Genomic DNA, 19,702 nt, shown 5'->3' on the forward strand with positions numbered 1-19,702 from the left:
AAGCAGCAGGATTGGTGCACATCAGCCCCTTGTGCCATCTGGGGTGGTTGAAGCACAGGAACAAAGACTGGAATTAGATGGAATTTCCATCTCCTGTCTTATCTCAACCCACCTAGAACTCTATTGTTCCACCCATAAGGAGAGAAGATTACTTTTCTGTGTCTTGAGGATGTCAAATCCGTCTGAGTTAGTTCTCGGGGGTTATTTCAAAATCCTATATCAAAAGGCACCACATGAATATAATTAAATCTCTTATATGGCTCATTATTCTGTGAATTTGGACCAGATGTTGCAAAAATGCTTCTAGTTGTCAAACAGGGAAACTAACCGAGGCAGAAGAGCTTGGAGATTGAGTGCCCCATCTGAATGGGGCAGTCCCCAATTGTTGCCATGTATGAATGTGGCCCCACGTTGCCTGATATTCTGGTTTTTTTCCAAAGGTGGGAGGGGCAATAAAAATAGTCCTATTTATGGGACTATTTTATTTTATTTATTGTTGCCTTTTATGTTGGCAAATTAAGGGGGGAAATACATTTAAACAGGACCAATAAAACACGTCCAGCTTGAACTTGCAGACTGCCGATTTGTGACCTCTGATTTATACTACCATTCAAAACCATGATCTTTTAACAACTGAAAAAATTATATCAATATAGTAAATCCTTGTACCTATACAATCAGCCAATGACGCATTCAGTCCTATCCCACAGAATGAATATTATATAAAAATGTAAAACTCAGGCAAACCATAAGAGACTTTAAAAAAAAAGATTCATTTATTTATTTAGAGAGAGAGTGAGAGAATGAGCATGGGGAAGAGGAGGGAGAGGGAGAGAGAGACTCTCAAGCAGACTCCCTGCTGAGCACAGAGCCCATCACATGACTCAATCTCATGACACTGAGATTATGACCTGAGCTGAAACCAAGAGTCAGACGCTCAGCTGACTGAGCCACCCAGGCACCCCAAACCATAAGAGACTCTTAACTACAGAGAACAAACTGAGGATTGCTAGAGGGGAGCCATGGGAAGGGATGGGGTAAATGGGTGATGGTCATTAAGGAGAGCACATATTAGGATGAGCACTGGGTGTTTACGTAAGTGATAAATCGCTAAAGTCTACTCCTGAAACCAATACTACATTATATGTTAACTAACTTGAATTTAACTTTTAAAAAAATGTAAAATTCAGTTCAAATAGAAGCTGAGACTTCAGGAGAACCCAGAAGAGTCAAATAACTGTTGACCTGAAAAATAGCTTATTGAAAAATGCTAATCAATAGTAGTTTGGAATTTGGTTTTCTGTCTGTTGGACAGGGACATAACCAGAATCAGGTTCTCCTTCTCCTCACAACCTGTATTGTCCATCCCCTCAGGAATAGCAGGTGATGTTCCTTACAGGACAACTCTCTCTCACATAGGGCCCATTGGGATGATTGGGCCAGGGACAAAACACTGAGTGCAAGAATGTCAGGGGAGGCTGCAGCAAGAATTTTTTCTTTGCTGGATAACATGTATGTGCATGATATGGTTAAAAACAGTCTTCCCTTCAGTTTTTTGAGAGACTGTTTCTTTGTACTCTAATGAAAGTGCAGGAAATGGTTTTCCCAGTTTTTGCTAATGAATGACACTAGTAAGTATCCACTAGACCATGTTTCCATTTGAAAGCTAAAAGTATATGTAGGCTCCAGTTGATTTGTAAAATATGAGTAATGGATATCTCCAGTTGGGAGATACTGTAAGATCTTGGGTTAGCTATAATTTGGGTTAGCTGTCATTAAGATCTTCGGTTAGCATCCCAGGATATAAATGGTGTTATAAATGGTGTTTTGACATGTGACAGACATAGAAGAAAAGAACCTTAGTGGTAAGGGTACCAGCAAAAACACATGGCATACCCAGAGAGTTTCATCTAAAGGGTTAAACACTTTACAGAAGGATGCTTTCTGGGGGCATGGACAGGGATAGGGGAGCCAACAAAGAATGTGAGGCTTATTAGGGGATAGAAACAGCAGAAAGTCAATACCACCCTATGGTCTGAAGAGTCGAGAGAGAGAGGGGGCATTGTGTTACCAGAACCCACAAAAGCTCCCTCTGTGGAAAGGAATTTACTAGGAGATTCTATGTGTGCAGAGGCACCATGCTGCTGCCAGCACCTCTGTCCTTCTACTGTCTGATCTCCTGCTAAGTCCTCCCCTTGGCTGATTCAAACCAGAATCTAGAGGACAAGGAAGTTCAGGAAATACCATCCAAGGAGGTCAGCCTCCAAGGGCAGGAGTAGGGTGGACAGTGGCAGATATGGATCTGAGAGAGAGGGGCAAATGGAGAGCTATTATCACAGAAGGCAGTGGGAGTCATAACCCATGGAATGTTCGAGCAGGAGGGGGCTTTTCATCTTCCAGGGAATTGAAATGACTTAGCAACCATTATAAACCCAATAAAAGGCATAGTTGAGACCAAAGGCAGTCATCTTCATTCCCATTCTCATGGCCTTTCCACTTCGTTATGTTAGGAATCAGGAGTTGCAAAACTCATGTTAGAGTAGGATTGGCTAAAATGGGGTGCCTACCTGCTCATTTGCCACTACTGTGCCCATCAGACATCACTAATCTATTACAGATTTCTTTTCTCCTGAGCCCAGATGTGCTTTCAGACTCTTTTTCATCCTAGGGCTCCAGGCAGTCACTAATAATTGATCCATCTTGTTGCCTTATTACCTAACAATACAACATACTCTAAATGCAATGCTTCAAATTATTCTGTCTAATAAGATTTCCCTCCTTGAAACGTGGCCCATTCTCAGAAGTTGCTTCCTTGTAGGCTTTCAAACGGCTCGCTTTGGTGACTCAATGGAGGGCACTTATGGTTTGGAAGAAGGGAAAGCACCAGAGGATTATTTCACCTAAAGGGTAGTAATAAAAAGCCCTAATCCTTGGTGGGGTTTTCTCTTCTTCTCTCCTTGCAGGTTGACAGAACAGAGGTGATCCGCACCTGCATAAACCCAGTGTATTCAAAACTGTTCACTGTGGACTTTTACTTTGAAGAGGTGCAGCGTCTGCGGTTTGAAGTCCATGACATCAGCAGCAACCACAATGGGCTGAAGGAGGCCGACTTCCTGGGTGGCATGGAGTGCACACTCGGCCAGGTGGGTCCACAGAGGTCCCTTCCCACTCCTTGCCTCCTTGAGGACTCTCTTCCTCCCCTTTTTCCTCTCTCCTTGCATTCTTTCTCCTTTGGTTTTATTTTTCCTTTACGTGTCACATTTTATGAGTTCCCATACACTGTCCTATCCATTATAGTTAACAGTGTGTTTACACAGGGATGATGTGGCAAATATGGGAAGACCTACTTACTTTGCAAAATTAACCATTTTCTCTTCTGAATTCCTTCATTCTGTCAGTTCTTTCACAACTATTGAGCACTTACTACACTCTGATTGTGTGTTATAGTCTTATTCTGTTACATTGTAAATTTCCATCTCCCAACTCAACCATGAGAACCCCCGTAAAGGGAGTGTTGCTCAGTTACATGTATTCCAAGCTTCTGGTACCGGAAATAGCCCAAGAGTGGGGATAAATAGATGTTTGGTGAATGAACAAATGCTTTTACTTAATTCTCACAATGATGCAAAATAAACGTCATTCCTGTATCTATCTATCAGTGAGAAAACTAAGACTCAGAGTGGTTAAGCCTAAAGCCCCACACTAACAAGTGGCAGAACTAGAACTCAAATGAAGTTGGCTTCACTTCAAACTGCATAATTCTGCTTCACGACACCTTTCCTTTTTCCTTCCCATACTGCTGTAACCAGAACTCTAGTAGGTACTGAGGAGAGATCTAAATGAAGAAATAGTCCTTATGCCCAAGAAGTGGACACTCTTATTGGGGAAGGCACACTATGTAGCTAAAATAGAGCAATTAACGATGCAATTTAAGCCATAATGAGACAAAATATCCTGGGTTATAGTCATAGAGTGTGGACCTTCAAGAAGGGAGAGCTTTCAGCTAGTTAGAATCAAAGAAGGCACTGTGGATTCAAACTTCGAAAAAAAAATGTAGTCCACAGATTGAAAAAGGAGGAGGAAGCATTTTCAAGTAAGAAATCAATATAAACGAGGTAGAGAGGTCAGAACAACCGTGGCAGGGGTGAGGGGCAGAGGAGAGCAGGTTCACTGAATCAGGGTCAGAGGCTGATTTACTGCAAAACCAGTGAAGCTGGAACTTCAGAGCCCCTCACTTGGCTAGAGTGTTTCCAAGGCTCTGCGTGACATTTTTATTTGTGGTCTTGCACTTTTTTCTCAAAGGATTCCAAATTATATAAACCTCAAGCCCCATAAAACCTGCATCAATCCCATGCAGAGGCAAGGGTCTGGTTTAGGGATTAGTAAGAAAGAGCCTGCCTGGCAAAGAGATGACAAGCATGCATGTCTTTTTGTTTTTACCGTGCCTCACGCCACTTATCACGAACGTCTCCCATGTGAACACTGGGTGACAAAACGGACAATGTCCTCAGATACCTTTTTCAGCAGATATAGTGATTACTTTCATGAGCTCGTTCCTTGTTTTTTTAATGAAAGCCAAAAGCCCAATGTAAAGGGATGGTTGAGGGGAGTCAGAGAAGGAATCTGGAATATTCTCCATCAATACAATCTCTCTCATGACTTTTGAAAACAGTTGATAGCAGATAGTGCTGGCGTCTTGCCAGGTACATGCCTAATAAGTAGTAGGCATTGAATGAATGAATGAATGAATGAATGAATGAATGAATGAATAGGGGATTTGAGGTAGAATTCTGTAATGTATAAAGAAAATAAGGTGGTTAAAGTGTCATCTCTTACAGGTACAAATGAGCCACTGCAAGTTTCTCTTTGAGATTACAGACATCCCCTCATGTATCAAAGTTATATTCTGTCCTAAGAAACAAATGTAGATCCTTGTAGAAGTCATGTGAATCAAAGATCTTTTTCATCAAAAGATTTGATCATTTTCTCCATGTGAGTGACCCTCAAATTTGCATCTTTAGTCACTCACAACCCTCATCTTTCCAGCAGCCAGGAAGTCCTTGACCCTCTTTGTGCCAGGCATTGTGCTGGAGGTCGGTGGTGTAGTGTTGAGCCAAAAACATTGTCCCTACCCTCAAGCAGCTCAGAGGCTAGTTGTGGATAAAGATGGAAAGCAAATAATTAAATCACACAAACAATTAAATTACAACCATTGTACTTATTGTTAAGGAGAAGTATAGAATAGGAGAGGAAAGATTGAGAGAATGGTGTCAGGTGGAGAGACAATCAAAGGATTCTGAAGGGAAGTGACATTTACACCAAGATGTGAAGGGAGAGTGAGTGCATCAGGTGAGAAGAAAGAGGAAACACATTCCACGCAGATGAAAAATTATATACAAAGACTGTGGATTCAGGAAGAAGTTTGGCATATGGTACATAGTATCTTCATTTGAGTTTCCCAAGAAGCTAACTCTGAGACAGGAAGTCAAAGGAGGTGAAGGAGATGTCATAGCAGAATGAGAAAGTAAGACAGGAAAAGGAAGGCAGCCTGTGAGAGTGTTGTCAAGCCAGCTACCACTGTGGCCAACTGGAGCTTAATTCTGCTGGGGAAATTCTGGAAGCCAGTCTAGAGGAAACACCACAGAGTTATCTCACCCTAGAGGTGAGGGAACTTGGGTATTTATACTTGGAGTATACAGGTCATCAGTCATTGAGGGCTGTTTCCAGGGTGGGAACATCAATCCCCCAGTTTTTCTGGCTTATTGCTTGGGCAGCAATGCAGGCTGCGAGTAGCCCAAGAAGCTTACAAGCAAAGAAATACAGGTGCTAGTGGTCAGAAGTCAGTGATGTGCACTGAAGTCATAGGCCCCAGGAAATGAGCAGGGCATTGACAGCATCTGTGACACAGACGTTATTGGCTGCCTACTCAATAGCCAGTCACTCCACTCTTTCAGCCATTAGGCCCTGATCATTTTCAGATCATTTTCCATCATCTGGCTGCGTAGATAATAGCCCTATCTCCAGCTCAAGGGTAAATCCTGAGTAATCTCAGCCAATCATAATGAATCGCATTCCCTTTTGCCAGAGATTGGTTTAGGGGTGGGCTTGTGGCTAGTTCTAATCAGTAAGACATGACGGTTTTTCTTGGAAATCTGTTTTAGCCTAAGGGGCAGGGGGAGAGATATCCACATATGAAGAAGGAGTTGTCTAGCTATGATTCCTGGAACCACTGTAGCCACTTTGTAGCAGGGGTGAGGATGAGAGCAACCCTAAGGTGAGGTCAGAGCCAGAAGAGGTGGAGGCACTGGCTGACATACTGCACCTGGAGCCCACCCTGCCTGTGGACTCCTTATCATGAGATAATAAAGTGTCCTATTGTTAAAGTTGTTTGGAGTGGGGTTTTCCATTCCCTGAGCCAAAAGCACCATGATTGATATAGAGTATACCAATGAAAACATATCAATGACAAATGGACGGACTGTCTGGAGTGGGGTGAACAAAGGGAAACTGGCTTAATTTTTTTAAGCCCTCAAGATGAGGACTATATGGAAGTGAGCACTGAGTGTAAGATTATATATAGTACTTTCCAAATATATCTTGATACTTTTGAAAGAGCTTCCATACTGACCATTTCATGTGATCCCCTTGACAATGCTGGGAAGACAGGTGTCATCATCTGCATTTTATAGCTGAGAAAACAGAGGCTCAAAAAGATATAATGTCCTGACAGAGCCAAGACCAGAAGTCAAGAGCTTTTGGTCCCTAATCCAAAGCTCTTTCTTCTGCCATGATTCAAAGAAGGATAACGGGGAGAGGCCACATGTTCTGAGATCTCTTTTAACATCTGGCTTAGGTGAAGCAAGCGAGAAAGAAGTCAAACTTGTTCAGCGTAGCCCAAAGCCATGTTTCCCAAGCCACACTGCTTTCCCTCCCACCCCAGGTGACACACTAGCCTCTGTGGGTATCTTGTATATTCATGGGCAACCACCCTTTTATATTATCAGCCATGTAATAGGTATGCTTGACCTTTTCATACTTTGGGGGTGGGCACTAATAGGCTGAAATCAATCAAATTATCCTATTTTTGTGGCCACGGTGATTAGTTCATTGAAGGTATACAACTATCAGAGATAGTGAAATGTAAATACATATTTGCTAAAGCCTTCCGAGAAAGATAAGGTGAGGCTATGCGGTCCGGAAATGGTACCCTTCAAGGGGAGAACATGATGCTGCTGGGGGAGGAAAAGGAAGGGTGATAACATAACAAAATGTGGGTGAAAAGGAAAGAAGCTGGCACCTCAAAGGGAAGAACAGCGAAATAGAGAGAAATCGGGTCATATTACTTGCATGCTAGATGGTGTCCTGTCTGAAGCCAGTCGTTCCTGGGAATTTTGGTCAGTGGCTTCCCTTTATTATTTAAATCATTATGGGCTAATTCTTTTGGCCACTTACAACATGGAGTTCTAACTAATCAAGTCATACTCCGTAGAACCCCTTCTCTAGGCCATGGTGACCTTTTCAGTCTCTGAGATCCTATAACCCATCTCCACTTCACTCATTTAGTAACTGCCTTGAGAAGTTCCTTTTTTTCAGTTCATTAAAATCATTTGTCTCTTAATTAACATTTATTTTTATACATATCCTCTGGCCCCCCAGCTAGATTATAAGTTTCTTAAGGCAGAAGCCATAATCGGTCCTTCTTCATGTCTAATGCAACACCATTCTTTATATATCACACATGCTCAAGCCACATTTATTGATTAGTTCATTTTGAAAATTTTAGATCAGTATGAACTTTTATTTTAACATGATACGTTCCATTCAATCACATATTCATATTTCAACAAGCATTTAACAAGTGCCCCAGTTATACCAAGTACCCTGGTAGGTGCTAGAGACACAAAAATGAAAAAGACAGAGGCCTGTCCCTGGAAGAGCTTATAATTAGCTGGGAGACACAGACTGGTAAATAATTAAAATGCGTGTTACTTTGTGCTACAACAGAGATGCATTCTAGGGGCTACCTCTACCTAGAGGGAATCAGGGAGGTCTCCTAAGAAAGATGACTCTGGACCTGAATCTCAAAGGATGAGTAGGAATTCACCAGCAGAGAAAAGAAATAAGGACTCTCTGGGCAAAATGACCGGGACACAAAAACGTATGGCAGCGCAGGAATAGCACAGAACTCTAAGTGACTCAACACGGTTAGACGGTCAAGTGAGGGTGGAAGAGGGATAGGGGAGGCTGGACAGGAGAAGAGGAGCCAGACCAGGAGGACTTAGGTGCCTTTCTCTAAAGTTCGCAGAGCTTGGATGTGCTGCACTGGAGATCCTGGAGGGATTTGACTAGGGGGAGAACAAGATTGCATGTGTATATCAGAAAGATCACTTTTGCATTCCCATGAGGGGAGGTGGGAGAGAGTGGGTGTGGAGCCAGGGAAACCAGTTAGAAAGCTCATGCTATAACAGGAAAGAGATGAGAGGGCAGTGGTGATGGAAGTTGAGGAGGCCCAGGGAAGAGTGCGACCGAGAGCAGCATCAACAAGCCTTGGAGAACGGGTAAAGGAGGAGGAGCTTGCAGGTAGCTGGTTCTGGTTACTGGAGGAGTGATTTGCCTATCTTCAGGAGAATCAGATTGAGGAGTGCATTGGGGAATAGAATGTGCTGGCATGTTCAGCTCAGGATGTCTGTGGAGAATCCGGAGGAGGTTGACAGTTGGCATCTGACCACATGGATCTGGAATTGATAACGGATTTGAGAGTGGACTCCCTATAGCGCAGGTAGCCTGAAAGTGGGTGAGATCCCTCAGAGAGACTGTTTTGTTTTTATTTTTAGAAGGAAGTTCATTGCACGTTCCATATATGAACAAATAGTAAAGGATTTTTAAAAAACTGTTGAGTATGCAAAGACATCTCCACATTCTTTCAGATAAAAGCGTGAACTCGATGTTATATTTTGGTGTGAATGGGAGCTTTCTCTCTTTTCTAAACTGTTCTTCTCTCTAGTATGATCCAGCAAAAACAAAACAAACACAAAAACAAAACAACCCCCCCAAAAAACACAAAAAGACCAAGAAACATCAGTACTTTCCTTCTTCATCACTTCAGTGGATCAAGACTTTTTCCCCCTCGCACTGCTTAGTTAGGCAGGGAATGGCTGGATGCAGGAGCTATCCAGCAGGGGGAGGACCGGCACAGTCGGGGTCTGAGGCACTGTTTGATAACGCTTAAATGCACCTGCTGTGGAGCCTCGGGGTCTAGAGTCAAATCCTAGCTCAGTGGCTCTCAAGTTGTATGTCCACAGGCAAATTCTTGCAGCCACTTAAGCCTCAGCCTCTTCATATGCAAAGTAGAGATAATAATAGAGTTGGCCTCAAGAAATATTGTGAGAATCAAGTGAGAAAACACATATAAGGAGCTTAGCAGAGTCCCCAGCACAGAGCATTCAGGACCTGAGAATCGGGATCTGAGAATCTAGGAAATGATGGGAAGAATCAACATATCTAGGGGCCAACTTTGTTTCAGGAGTGAAGGTAGAAGCGAAAAGATTATGATAGAACACCCATGTTCTGTGGAACATTGCATCAAAAACTGGGGATGTACTGTATGGTGACTAATATAACAAAATAAAAATTATAAAACATAAAAGAACACCCATATTGTGGGCAATTAGTAAAACTGAACTTAGGACTTCGCCTCAAGTTTATTGAAAACTTTATTTAGTCAAAAGAGTCAGTGTGTGTGTGTGTGTGTGTGTGTGTGTGTGTGTGTTGGTGTAATATTTACTTTATTCAGACTATTTTTAAGTAAAATTGGTTTCAACTCAGATCTCTGAAATAATTGGGGGTAGGTATTCCATTTCCTGTCTTACCATAACTAAGGCCCAAAAGAAGGGATAAAGTGACATCCCAAAACCCATGCTGAAAGTCACACATTCACAGTTGTCTCCTCAAGGCCGTCTACGGGTACTTGCCCTGTCCATGTGAGTTGGCCACATCTTCACCCTGTCGTGTGAAACACAGGACTTGTGGCTTTTAGGAAAGGGAACTAGCAGCCCTCAGCATGCTGGAAACTGGGGTTGGCCATGAAGTTGAGGATAAGCACAGCCAGTGACTTAGCACTGAGCAATAATGCCAAATGAAGGATCATGTCCTCCAAGAGCACTCCAGGCAGAACTGTGTGTTCTCAGCAGATGGATGAGGGGGGCGAATCACAGAGATGCAGGGTGCCCAGAAGGTTGTGTACTCCTTCTGGGTGAGCTTGGAGACCGTCCTTGGATTTCTGTTGGCAGAAAGGAGACCAGGAGCTAAGCCCCTCTCTTGCTGCCCCCAAGAGAGGGCATGCCAAGGGAAGTTGGGATGATTCCTCACCATCTAGAACAGCAAGCAGACGTTCTTTAATGTGGTGCCTTCACTTTCTTTCATTGCTTACTAACTAGTCCAGTCATCCTTGAAATCTTCCACTTCTTCATGCACCAAATGCAGTGGGGACACTGAGTCAGAAATAATGAGAACAGTAAATGTAGCACAGTTAACTTTCTCAGGGTACTTGTATTTGCCAGTCACTGGGCGAGGCATTTGCTCTACCGCACTTAAGTTAATCAGCTGGGCATCCCTGGGAAGTAGGCACTACCATTATCCTCATTTATATTTGAGGAAACACACTGAATAAAGCCGGGTAACTTATCTTAGGCCACACAGCTAGTAAACGTGGAGTTGGAACTCAAATGCAGATCTGTTTGGCTCCAAAGCCCCTCATAGCTCATCACTAACTAGTATAAATTAGAATGTAGTATCTATTAATCCAGAGCCAAGTCACAGTTGACCTTGCTAAGATTTTGTTTTACTTGGGTTATTTTTAAGTTTGTTTGTCTTATACAAAGCTGATAGGAATCCTCTTGCAAAAAAGAAAAACCACCTTTGTCATTTTTCCTCCAGGTTTGCATACTGAATTTACTCTAAATACAGCATGGTTTGTTAAATAGTATCCATGTCTCAACCTCCCAAAACCAGAACCTTATAAAGTCAGCACCCAGAGGGTGCTGTTGAGCTCCCCAGTAACCAAATTCAGCAGTTGCCCCCAGGTCTTATCATTGCTTTTCTTCTGGGCATTTCCTCTTCTCCAAGGCTCAGAGTACAATTACAACTGTCCTCCTCTCTTCATTACCATGGAGCTGTACGTTAGTGTGTTTCTTCCCCCAAAGTTCAGAGAACATTGTTAAAACCAAGAATGTCCTGCTTTCTATCGTCATGAGTGGGACAGGGAAATTTGTGATCCCTTAAAATAGTCCTAGGCTGTCCGGGGTGCTCACCCTCATTTATGAGAGAGGAATCATGCACTGCCTTACACAGAGCAACAATTCTCAAACTTGAGCTCTAATCAGAATCTCTGGAGGCCCCACCCTCAGAGTTTGTGAGTTAGTGTATTTAGCAAAAGACCTATCATTTGCATTTCTAAGATCCCAGGTCATGAGGATGCTGCTGGTCAGGGGCCACAGTTTGAGAACCACTCCACCAGAATCTTGGGGGTGGAATGCTAATAAGTCTTGGGCACTGAATCACTAGTTTTAATTATGAAAGAACTAATGTTCAGGGAAATTGTCTGGAGAAATTAAGAAGGACGAATAAAACATCTAGAGAGCCGGAAAAAGAGTTGCTTCATAAAGTTTATAGTCCCACAAAGGATCATGTACAGGAATTTGGAATTTACATCTTGGTGAAGATCTTAACTCCTTTCCACTAAGTATAGTACAAGGGACCTATTAGCCAGGCCGTTGGTTCCTTTTCTGACACAGGTGAATGTTAGGATTACATCAACCACAATGGCCCCTGAAAGGATTGGCAGACCACAAGCTGGCAATGGTCAGTGGGAATCTGGTCTCCGGTGGGTTGGACCCAGTTGGTTGACACTGGGGGTATGGCTATGCAGAGGGTTTTATCCAAACTCAATGTAATGCTCACATTGAGATTCCACAGCTTGATATTTTGTTGCATAACAACTAATATCCCCGTGGCATAAAATTGATGGCCCAGGGAAGTCAAATTTACACATTACAGCAGGCAACTCATTTCCCTTCTGCTTCTCACATGAAAAGCTTTCTCTAACTTTGCAGAATTACTGCAAGCAGAAGCCACATGAGTGATAAATGAGGTCATAATTAAATACCATCATCTCAACTACCATGGACTGGCTGAGAAGTCCCAGGAAGTGGTCTCTCCATGCTAACTGTCTGTTCTACATGGGCAGGTGGGATTCACATAGGGTGATCATGGGAGAGCAAGCCCTCAGTTCTCCAAGGAAAATAATTAGTTCTTGCCTTTTTTTTTTTTTAATGATTTTTTTATTATATTATGTTAGTCACCATACAGTACATCCCCAGTTTCCGATGTAAGGCTCGATGATTCATTAGTTGTGTATAACACCCAGTGCACCATGCAATACGTGCCCTCCTTACTACCCATCACCGGTCTATCCCATTCCCCCACCCACTCCCCTCTGAAGTCCTCAGTTTGTTTCTCATAGTCCATAGTCTCTCATGTTTCATTCCCCCTTCTGATTACCCCCCCTTTCTTTATCCCTCTCTTCCCCTACCGATCATCCTAGTTCTTATGTTCCATAGATGAGAGAAATCATATGATAGTTGTCTTTCTCTGCTTGACTTATTTCACTTAGCATAATCTCCTCCAGTGCTGTCCATGTTGTAGCAAATGTTGAGAACTCGTTCTTTCTGATAGCTGAGTAATATTCCATCGTATATATGGACCACAACTTCTTAATCCAGTCATCTGTTGAAGGGCATCTCGGCTCCTTCCACAATTTAGCTATTGTGGACATTGCTGCTATGAACATTGGGGTGCATATGGCCCTTCTCTTCACTACGTCTGTATCTTTGGGGTAAACACCCAGTAGTGCAATGGCTGGGTCATAGGGTAGCTCAATTTTTAACTTTTTAAGGGACCTCCACACTGTTTTCCAGAGTGGCTGTACCAACTTGCATTCCCACCAACAATGTAGGAGGGATCCCCTTTCTCCACATCCTCTCCAACAATTGTTGTTTCTTGCCTTGTCTATTTTTGCCATTCTAACTGGCGTAAGGTGGTATCTCAGTGTGGTTTTGATTTGAATTTCCTTGATGGCTAATGATTTTGAACATTTTTTCATGTGTCTGTTAGCCATTTGTATGTCTTCATTGGAAAAGTGTCTGTTCATATCTTCTGCCCATTTTTTGATTTGTTTATTTGTTTCTCGTGTATTGAGTTTGAGAAGTTCTTTGTAGATCTTGGATACCAGTCCTTTATCTGTAGTGTCATTTGCAAATATATTCTCCCATTCCGTGGGCTGCCTCTTAGTTTTTCTGACTGTTTCCTTGGATGTGCAGAAACTATTAATCTTGATGAAGTCCCATAAATTCATTTTATCTTTTGTTTCACTTGCCTTTGGGGATGTGTCATGAAAAAGGTTGCTTTGGCCGATGTCGTAGAGGTTGTTGCCTATGTTCTCCTCTAGAATTTTGATGGATTCCTGTCTCACATTGAGGTCTTTCATCCATTTGGAGTTTATTTTTGTGTATGGTGTGAGATAGTGGTCAAGTTTCATTCTCTTGCATGTAGCTGTCCAATTTTCCCAGCACCATTTATTGAAGAGACTGTCTTTTTCCCACCGGATGTTTTTTCCTGCTTTATCAAATATTAGTTGCCCAAAGAGCCGAGGGTCCATTTCTGGGCTCTCTATTCTGTTCCATTGGTCTATGTGTCTGTTTTTGTGCCAGTACCATGCTGTCTTTGTGATCACAGCTTTGTAGTACAGCTCGAAATCCGGCATTGTGATGCCCCCAGCTTTGTTTTTCCTTTTCAACAGTTCCTTGGAGATTCGGGGCCTTTTCTGTTTCCATACAAATTTAAGGACTGTTTGTTCCAGTTCTTTGAAAAATGTCCTTGGTATTTTGATCGGGATAGCATTGAAAGTGTAGATTGCTCTGGGTAGCATGGACATTTTAACTATGTTAATTCTTCCGATCCATGAGCATGGAATATCTTTCCATCTTTTTATGTCTTCCTCAATGTCTTTCAAGAGTGATTTATAGTTTCTAGAATATAGGTCCTTTACGTCTCTGGTTAAGTTAATTCCAAGGTAACGTATGGTTTTCGGTGCTATTGTAAATGGGATGGATTCCCTAATTTCTCTTTCTTCGGTCTCGTTATTCGTGTATAGAAATGCAACTGATTTCTGAGCATTTATTTTGTATCCTGCCACGTTACTGAATTGCTCTATAACTTCTAATAGTTTGGGAGTGGCTTCTTTTGGGTTTTCCATATAGAGTATCATGTCATCTGCAAAGAGAGACATTTTGACTTCTCCTTTGCCAATTTGAATACCTTTGATCCCTTTTTGTCGTCTGATTGCTGTTGCAAGGACTTCTAGTACTATGTTGAATAATAGTGGCGAGAGTGGGCATCCTTGTCGAGTTCCTGATCTTAAGGGAAAGGCTTCCAGCTTTTCCCCATTGAGAATAATATTTGCAGTAGGCTTTTCATAGATGGCTTTTATGAGATTGAGAAATGTACCTTCTATTCCTACACTCTGAAGGGTTTTAATCAGGAAAGGATGCTGTATTTTGTCAAATGCTTTTTCGGCATCGATTGAGAGGATCATATGGTTCCTGAGTCTTTTCTTGTTGATATGATGTATCACGCTGATTGATTTGCGAATATTGAACCACGCTTGCATCCCAGGTATGAATCCCACTTGATCGTGATGGATAATCCTTTTAATGTACTGTTGGATTCTATTAGCAAGTATCTTGTTGAGGATTTTGGCGTCCATATTCATTAGGGAAATCGGTCTGTAATTCTCCTTTTTGATGGGGTCTTTGCCTGGTTTGGGGATCAAGGTAATATTGGCCTCATAGAATGAGTTTGGTAGCTTTCCTTCTGTTTCTATTTTTTGAAATAGCTTTAGGAGAATAGGTATTATTTCTTCTTTGAATGTTTGGTAGAATTCCCCAGGAAAACCGTCCGGGCCTGGAGTTTTGTTGTTTGGAAGGTTGTTTATCACTGACTCAATCTCTTCATAATTAATTGGCCTGTTTAAGGAATCAATTTCTTCCGGTTTCAATCTTGGTAGTTTATAGGTTTCCAGGAAGGATTCCATCTCTTCCAGATTGCTTAGTTTATTGGCATATAGCTGTTGATAAAAATTTCTAATAATCCTTCCAATTTCAATGGTGCTCGTCGTGACCTCTCCTTTTTCATTCATAATTTTAATAATCTGGGTCCTTTCTCTTTTCTTTTGGATAAGTCTTGCCAGTGGTCTGTCAATTTTATTGATTCTCTCCAAGAACCAGCTTCTAGTCCTGTTGATCTGCTCTACTGTACTTCTGGTTTCTGCTTGATTGATTTCAGCTCTAATTTTGGTCAACTGCTTCCTCGTGCGTGGATTAGGCCTGTCCCTCTGTTGCTGTTCCAGCTTCTTGAGGTGAGAATATAAAAACTGCATTTTAGATTTTTCTATTCTTTTGAGTGAGGCTTGGATGGCTATGTATTTCCCCCTTAGGACTGCCTTTGCAGTATCCCATAGGTTTTGGACTGTTGTATTTTCATTCTCATTGGTCTCCATAAATTGTTTAATTTGATTTTTGATTTCCTGGTTTATCGAGTCATTCCTGAGCAGGATGGTTCTTAGTCTCCAAGTGTTTGAGTTTCTTCCAAATTTTTCCTTGTGGTTGAGTTCCAATTTCAGAGCGTTGTGGTCTGAGAATATGCAGGGGATAATTTCAATCTTTTGGTATCGGTTGAGACCTGTTTTGTGTCCCAGAACATGGTCTATTCTTGAGAATGTTCCATGGGCATTAGAATAGAATGAGTATTCTTTGGTTCTGGGGTGTAGTGTTCTATATATATCTATGAGGTCCAACTCGTTGAGTATGGCATTCAAAGCCTTTGATTCTTTGCTTAGTTTTTGCCAGGGTGTTCTGTCTATTTCTGATAGTGGAGTGTTGAGGTCCCCTACTATTAATGTATTTTTATTTATATGTCTCTTTATTCTGGTTAAGAGTTGGCTTGTGTATCTTGCTGCTCCCCTGTTGGGGGCATATATATTTATAATTGTCATATCCACTTATTGAATACTTCCCTTAAGAATAATATAGTGCCCTTCTGCATCTCTAACTATAGTCTGTAGTTTAAAATCCAATTTATCTGATATGAGAATTGCTACCCCAGCTTTCTTTTGAGGTCCATTTGTGTGAAAGATGGTACTCCATCCCCTTACTCTCAGTCTGAATGCATCTTTGGGTTTGAAATGAGTCTCTTGTAGACAGCAAATGGATGGGTCATTTCTTTTTATCCAATCTGCAACCCTGTGGCGTTTTATCGGATGGTTCAAACCATTTACATTAAGACTGATTACTGAGAGATATGATTTTAATGTTGCCATGTTGCCAGTAAAGTCTTTGTTTGTATTGGCTGTGACTTTCTGTTCTGTATCACTCTTGGGGCCTTTTTACTTTTATAGAACTCCCCGTAATATCTCCTGTACGGCTGGTTTCGTGGTTACAAAATTGGTTAGTGACTGGCGATTCTGAAATGTCTTTATTTCTCCATCAATTCTGAATGACAGCCTTGCTGGATAAAGGATCCTTGGCTGCATGTTTTTCTCTGAAAGAGCTTTAAATATGCTCCCCCAACCCTTTCTCTCATTCCAGGTCTGTGTAGACAGGTCTGATGTAATTCTGATGCTTTTGCCTTGGTACGTGAGAAATTTCTTTGCCCTGGCCGCTTTCAATACTGTATCCTTGCATCTAATATTTGCGAATTGCACTATGACGTGACGTGGCATAGGTTTGTCGTGGTTGAGCTTGGGAGGGGTCCTCTCTGCCTCTTGGACACGAATGTTTGTTTCCCTTGCTAGATTAGGGAAGTTTTCAGCTACAATTTGTTCAAATATCTCTTCTAGACCTCTGTTTTTCTTCACCCCCTCGGGGATGCCGATGATTCTAACATTGGATCGTTTCATTGAGTCAGTAATCTCCCGTAACCTACATTCGTGGGCGTGGATTTTTTTAAGACCATCTTCTATTTTCATTTTTTCCTCTATTAACCCATCCTTCAATTCACTAACCCGTTCCTCTGCTTCTGCGACCCTGGCCGTCAGAGCCTCTAGTTTTGCCTGCATTTGGCTCATAGAATTTTTAATTTCTGTCAGATTCGCTCTCATTTCTGTCCTTAGGGATTCTATATTCTCAGTAACCTTTTCGTTAATAGTTTTTTCAATTCTACTCATCATTTTGACCATCGTTACTCTGAATTCCATTTCTGATAATTTGGTTACATCCATATCCATTATTTCTGTGGCAGAGGCCACAGACTCACTGTCTTTTCTTTGCTGGGGGGGGGCTTCTCCTTCTTGTCATTCTGATGAGGAGAAGTTGCGGGGTTGTCCAGAGCCCAAATTATTGACTGGGTCCCAGGCCGTGCCCCTTGTTTTATAGGGATCTTAGGGATGTGGGCTTCTTCTTTAAAGATTTTATTTATTTATTTATGTGACAGAGAGCCAACCAGCGAGAGAGGGAACAGAAGCAGGGGAGTGGGAGAGGAAGAAGCAGGCTCCCAGCGGAGGAGCCCGATGAGGGACTCCTTTCCGGAACGCTGGGATCACGCCCTAAGCCGAAGACAGGCGCTCAATGACTGCGCCACCCCGGCGCCTCGGGTTGTGGGCTTCTTGATTTTTCAGCCTGCCTTCTGGGGGAGGGGCCTGCCGCGCCGATACTCAGGCAACCCTGTTTGGGTAGAGTCTCGGCGTCCCCTGCGAGGGGGGATGGGGATGGGCACTCCCTGAGCCAGTATTTCCAGGCTTTTGTTCTCTGGCGGCTTTCCCTGGCGGTTTGCTGTGCCTCTTCTGAGAGTCAGGGCAGCGGCGGCCAAATTTCAGCCTCTGTCACAGAACAGAAGGATTGCGGCCTGTTCTCTACTAATGTTCTGGCCACTTTAACTCTGTTACTGTTGGTGCTGCTCAACCCTGCAGCGTCCCGGGATGTGCGCCCCACACCCGGCGTCCCAGCCCTCACTTCCAGGGCCGGCACGTCTCTGTCCTTTGTGTTTCTAACGCCGCCAGCCGCCAGCCGCCCCGCGCGCTCCCGGATCTCCTGGTCTCAGTCTGGATCCAGTGAGCGCACCGGGATTCCGGGGTTCCGCGAGATGCCTGGTGGCGCGCGCACCCGGCTCACGGTCTCAGTCTGCTGTTTTGCGGGTGCCGTCCGCGAGCCCCGCCCGCTCTCCCGTGCAAGTGGCTACTGCTTCCCGGCGCCCGAACACGGCAGCTCCCTCCCCCTTCCGTTTATCTTCCGATATCTGTGCACAGTTTCATGGCTCCCCGCTTCGTACCTCAATACTCAGCGCTGGAGATGTTCATTTGTAGAGATCCAGATGCGTCTTCCTGCGTCTCAGGCTGGTTCCGTGGTTGTTTAGGCTGGTCTGGTACCTATCCAGCTCGACTCGGGGGACCGGCTGAAAACGGTGTCTCCTACTCTTCCGCCATCTTAACTCCCCAGTTCTTGCCTTTTTTTTTTTTTGCTGTCTTTGTCAGGCAAGTAATCTTAAATTCAGATCCTAGGAAAATCCTTCTGCTTTCTCTGGAGTCTTCCTTTTGTACCTTTAAATCTCCTTTATGGTGCCCTGCCCTGGAGTCTGAGCCCTATGTCCTGGACCTGCCACCAATTCCTTGTGTCGTATTGGGCAGTTTGCTTAGCCTCTTGGTGATGTGGTGACCTCATCTATAAAAGGAAGGTTTTGTATTGATTAATCTCTAAATTTCTTCTAGTTCTAATAGTCAGTGATTCTTATTCATCTCTTTCTTCTCCTTGTCTCTGAAAGTAAGCCTCCCTTCCTGCATTCTCATCTCTCTTCAGGACAATCTCTGTCCCCTTCCACTCTGCCCCCAGCCTCTTCTCACATCATCTGTTAGCATGAAGTGTTTCCCTCATGCTAAGTCACCGATATCATTCAGCCACAGACTGTGTTCCTACCCAAGTGCCCCACAGGAAAGCATCTCCTCATGTCTACTTAATTTCAGAGATAGTTTTTAAAAGATATATCTAGTGGCAATTAAAATGGGCCTGTGTTTATAAGCCCTGTTTCATATATTGACAGTAATACAATACCTCTCTGGGCTCCACATGAGGAAAGGGAGAATAACAAGAGATCTGGAACTGAATGAGAATTTGTAAGAACTGATGCGTCACTGCTGAAAGCAACGCTAGGCGTTTGTCCTGGTCCCAACTCCTTAAGCCAGGCCGGTGTGGGGTGCTCAGCCCCCAGACTACCCCACCAGTTTCGCCTGGGCCTGTTTCCCCCTACAGGGAGCCACATAAGCCAACAGAGTTGAAGGCAGACCCCTGGGACCTCTACTGTAGCACCCATTCTTGCTTGTTTCCAGCCAGCTTTCATTCCAATCCTTTTCACTCCCAACTCAGAACCACTGATCTACAAAAATCCAAGCTGAGCCCTATCTCCATGGTGTTTAAGGGCTCTCCCTACCATCTGGCCCTTGCCTTTCCCCTATAAATTTGTCTTACTGTACCTTCTTACTTATCAGTCCCCTAAGTGCGTTAAATAAAAATGTCCTATACTTGTCTCAGCCCTGAAGCATGAGACACTATACATATAAACTGTATTATCAATATGCCAAACAGCCAATTTGCTGAAGTCA

The 19,702-nt window shown here is 43.1% G+C and overlaps 1 protein-coding gene across 1 annotated transcript in view; it reads left to right on the forward strand.

The window, feature by feature from the left end:
• Positions 1–19,702, forward strand: part of CPNE4 (copine 4) — a 472,213-nt gene that overhangs the window by 312,171 nt on the left and 140,340 nt on the right. Inside the window, exon 3 of the mRNA XM_026497018.4 lies at positions 2,964–3,143. Coding sequence (XP_026352803.3) covers positions 2,964–3,143 — 180 coding nt within the window. The remainder of the gene's footprint in view (positions 1–2,963; positions 3,144–19,702) is intronic.

This window comes from Ursus arctos, unplaced genomic scaffold (genome assembly GCF_023065955.2).
Source record: "Ursus arctos isolate Adak ecotype North America unplaced genomic scaffold, UrsArc2.0 scaffold_20, whole genome shotgun sequence".
Lineage (NCBI taxonomy): Eukaryota > Metazoa > Chordata > Mammalia > Carnivora > Ursidae > Ursus > Ursus arctos.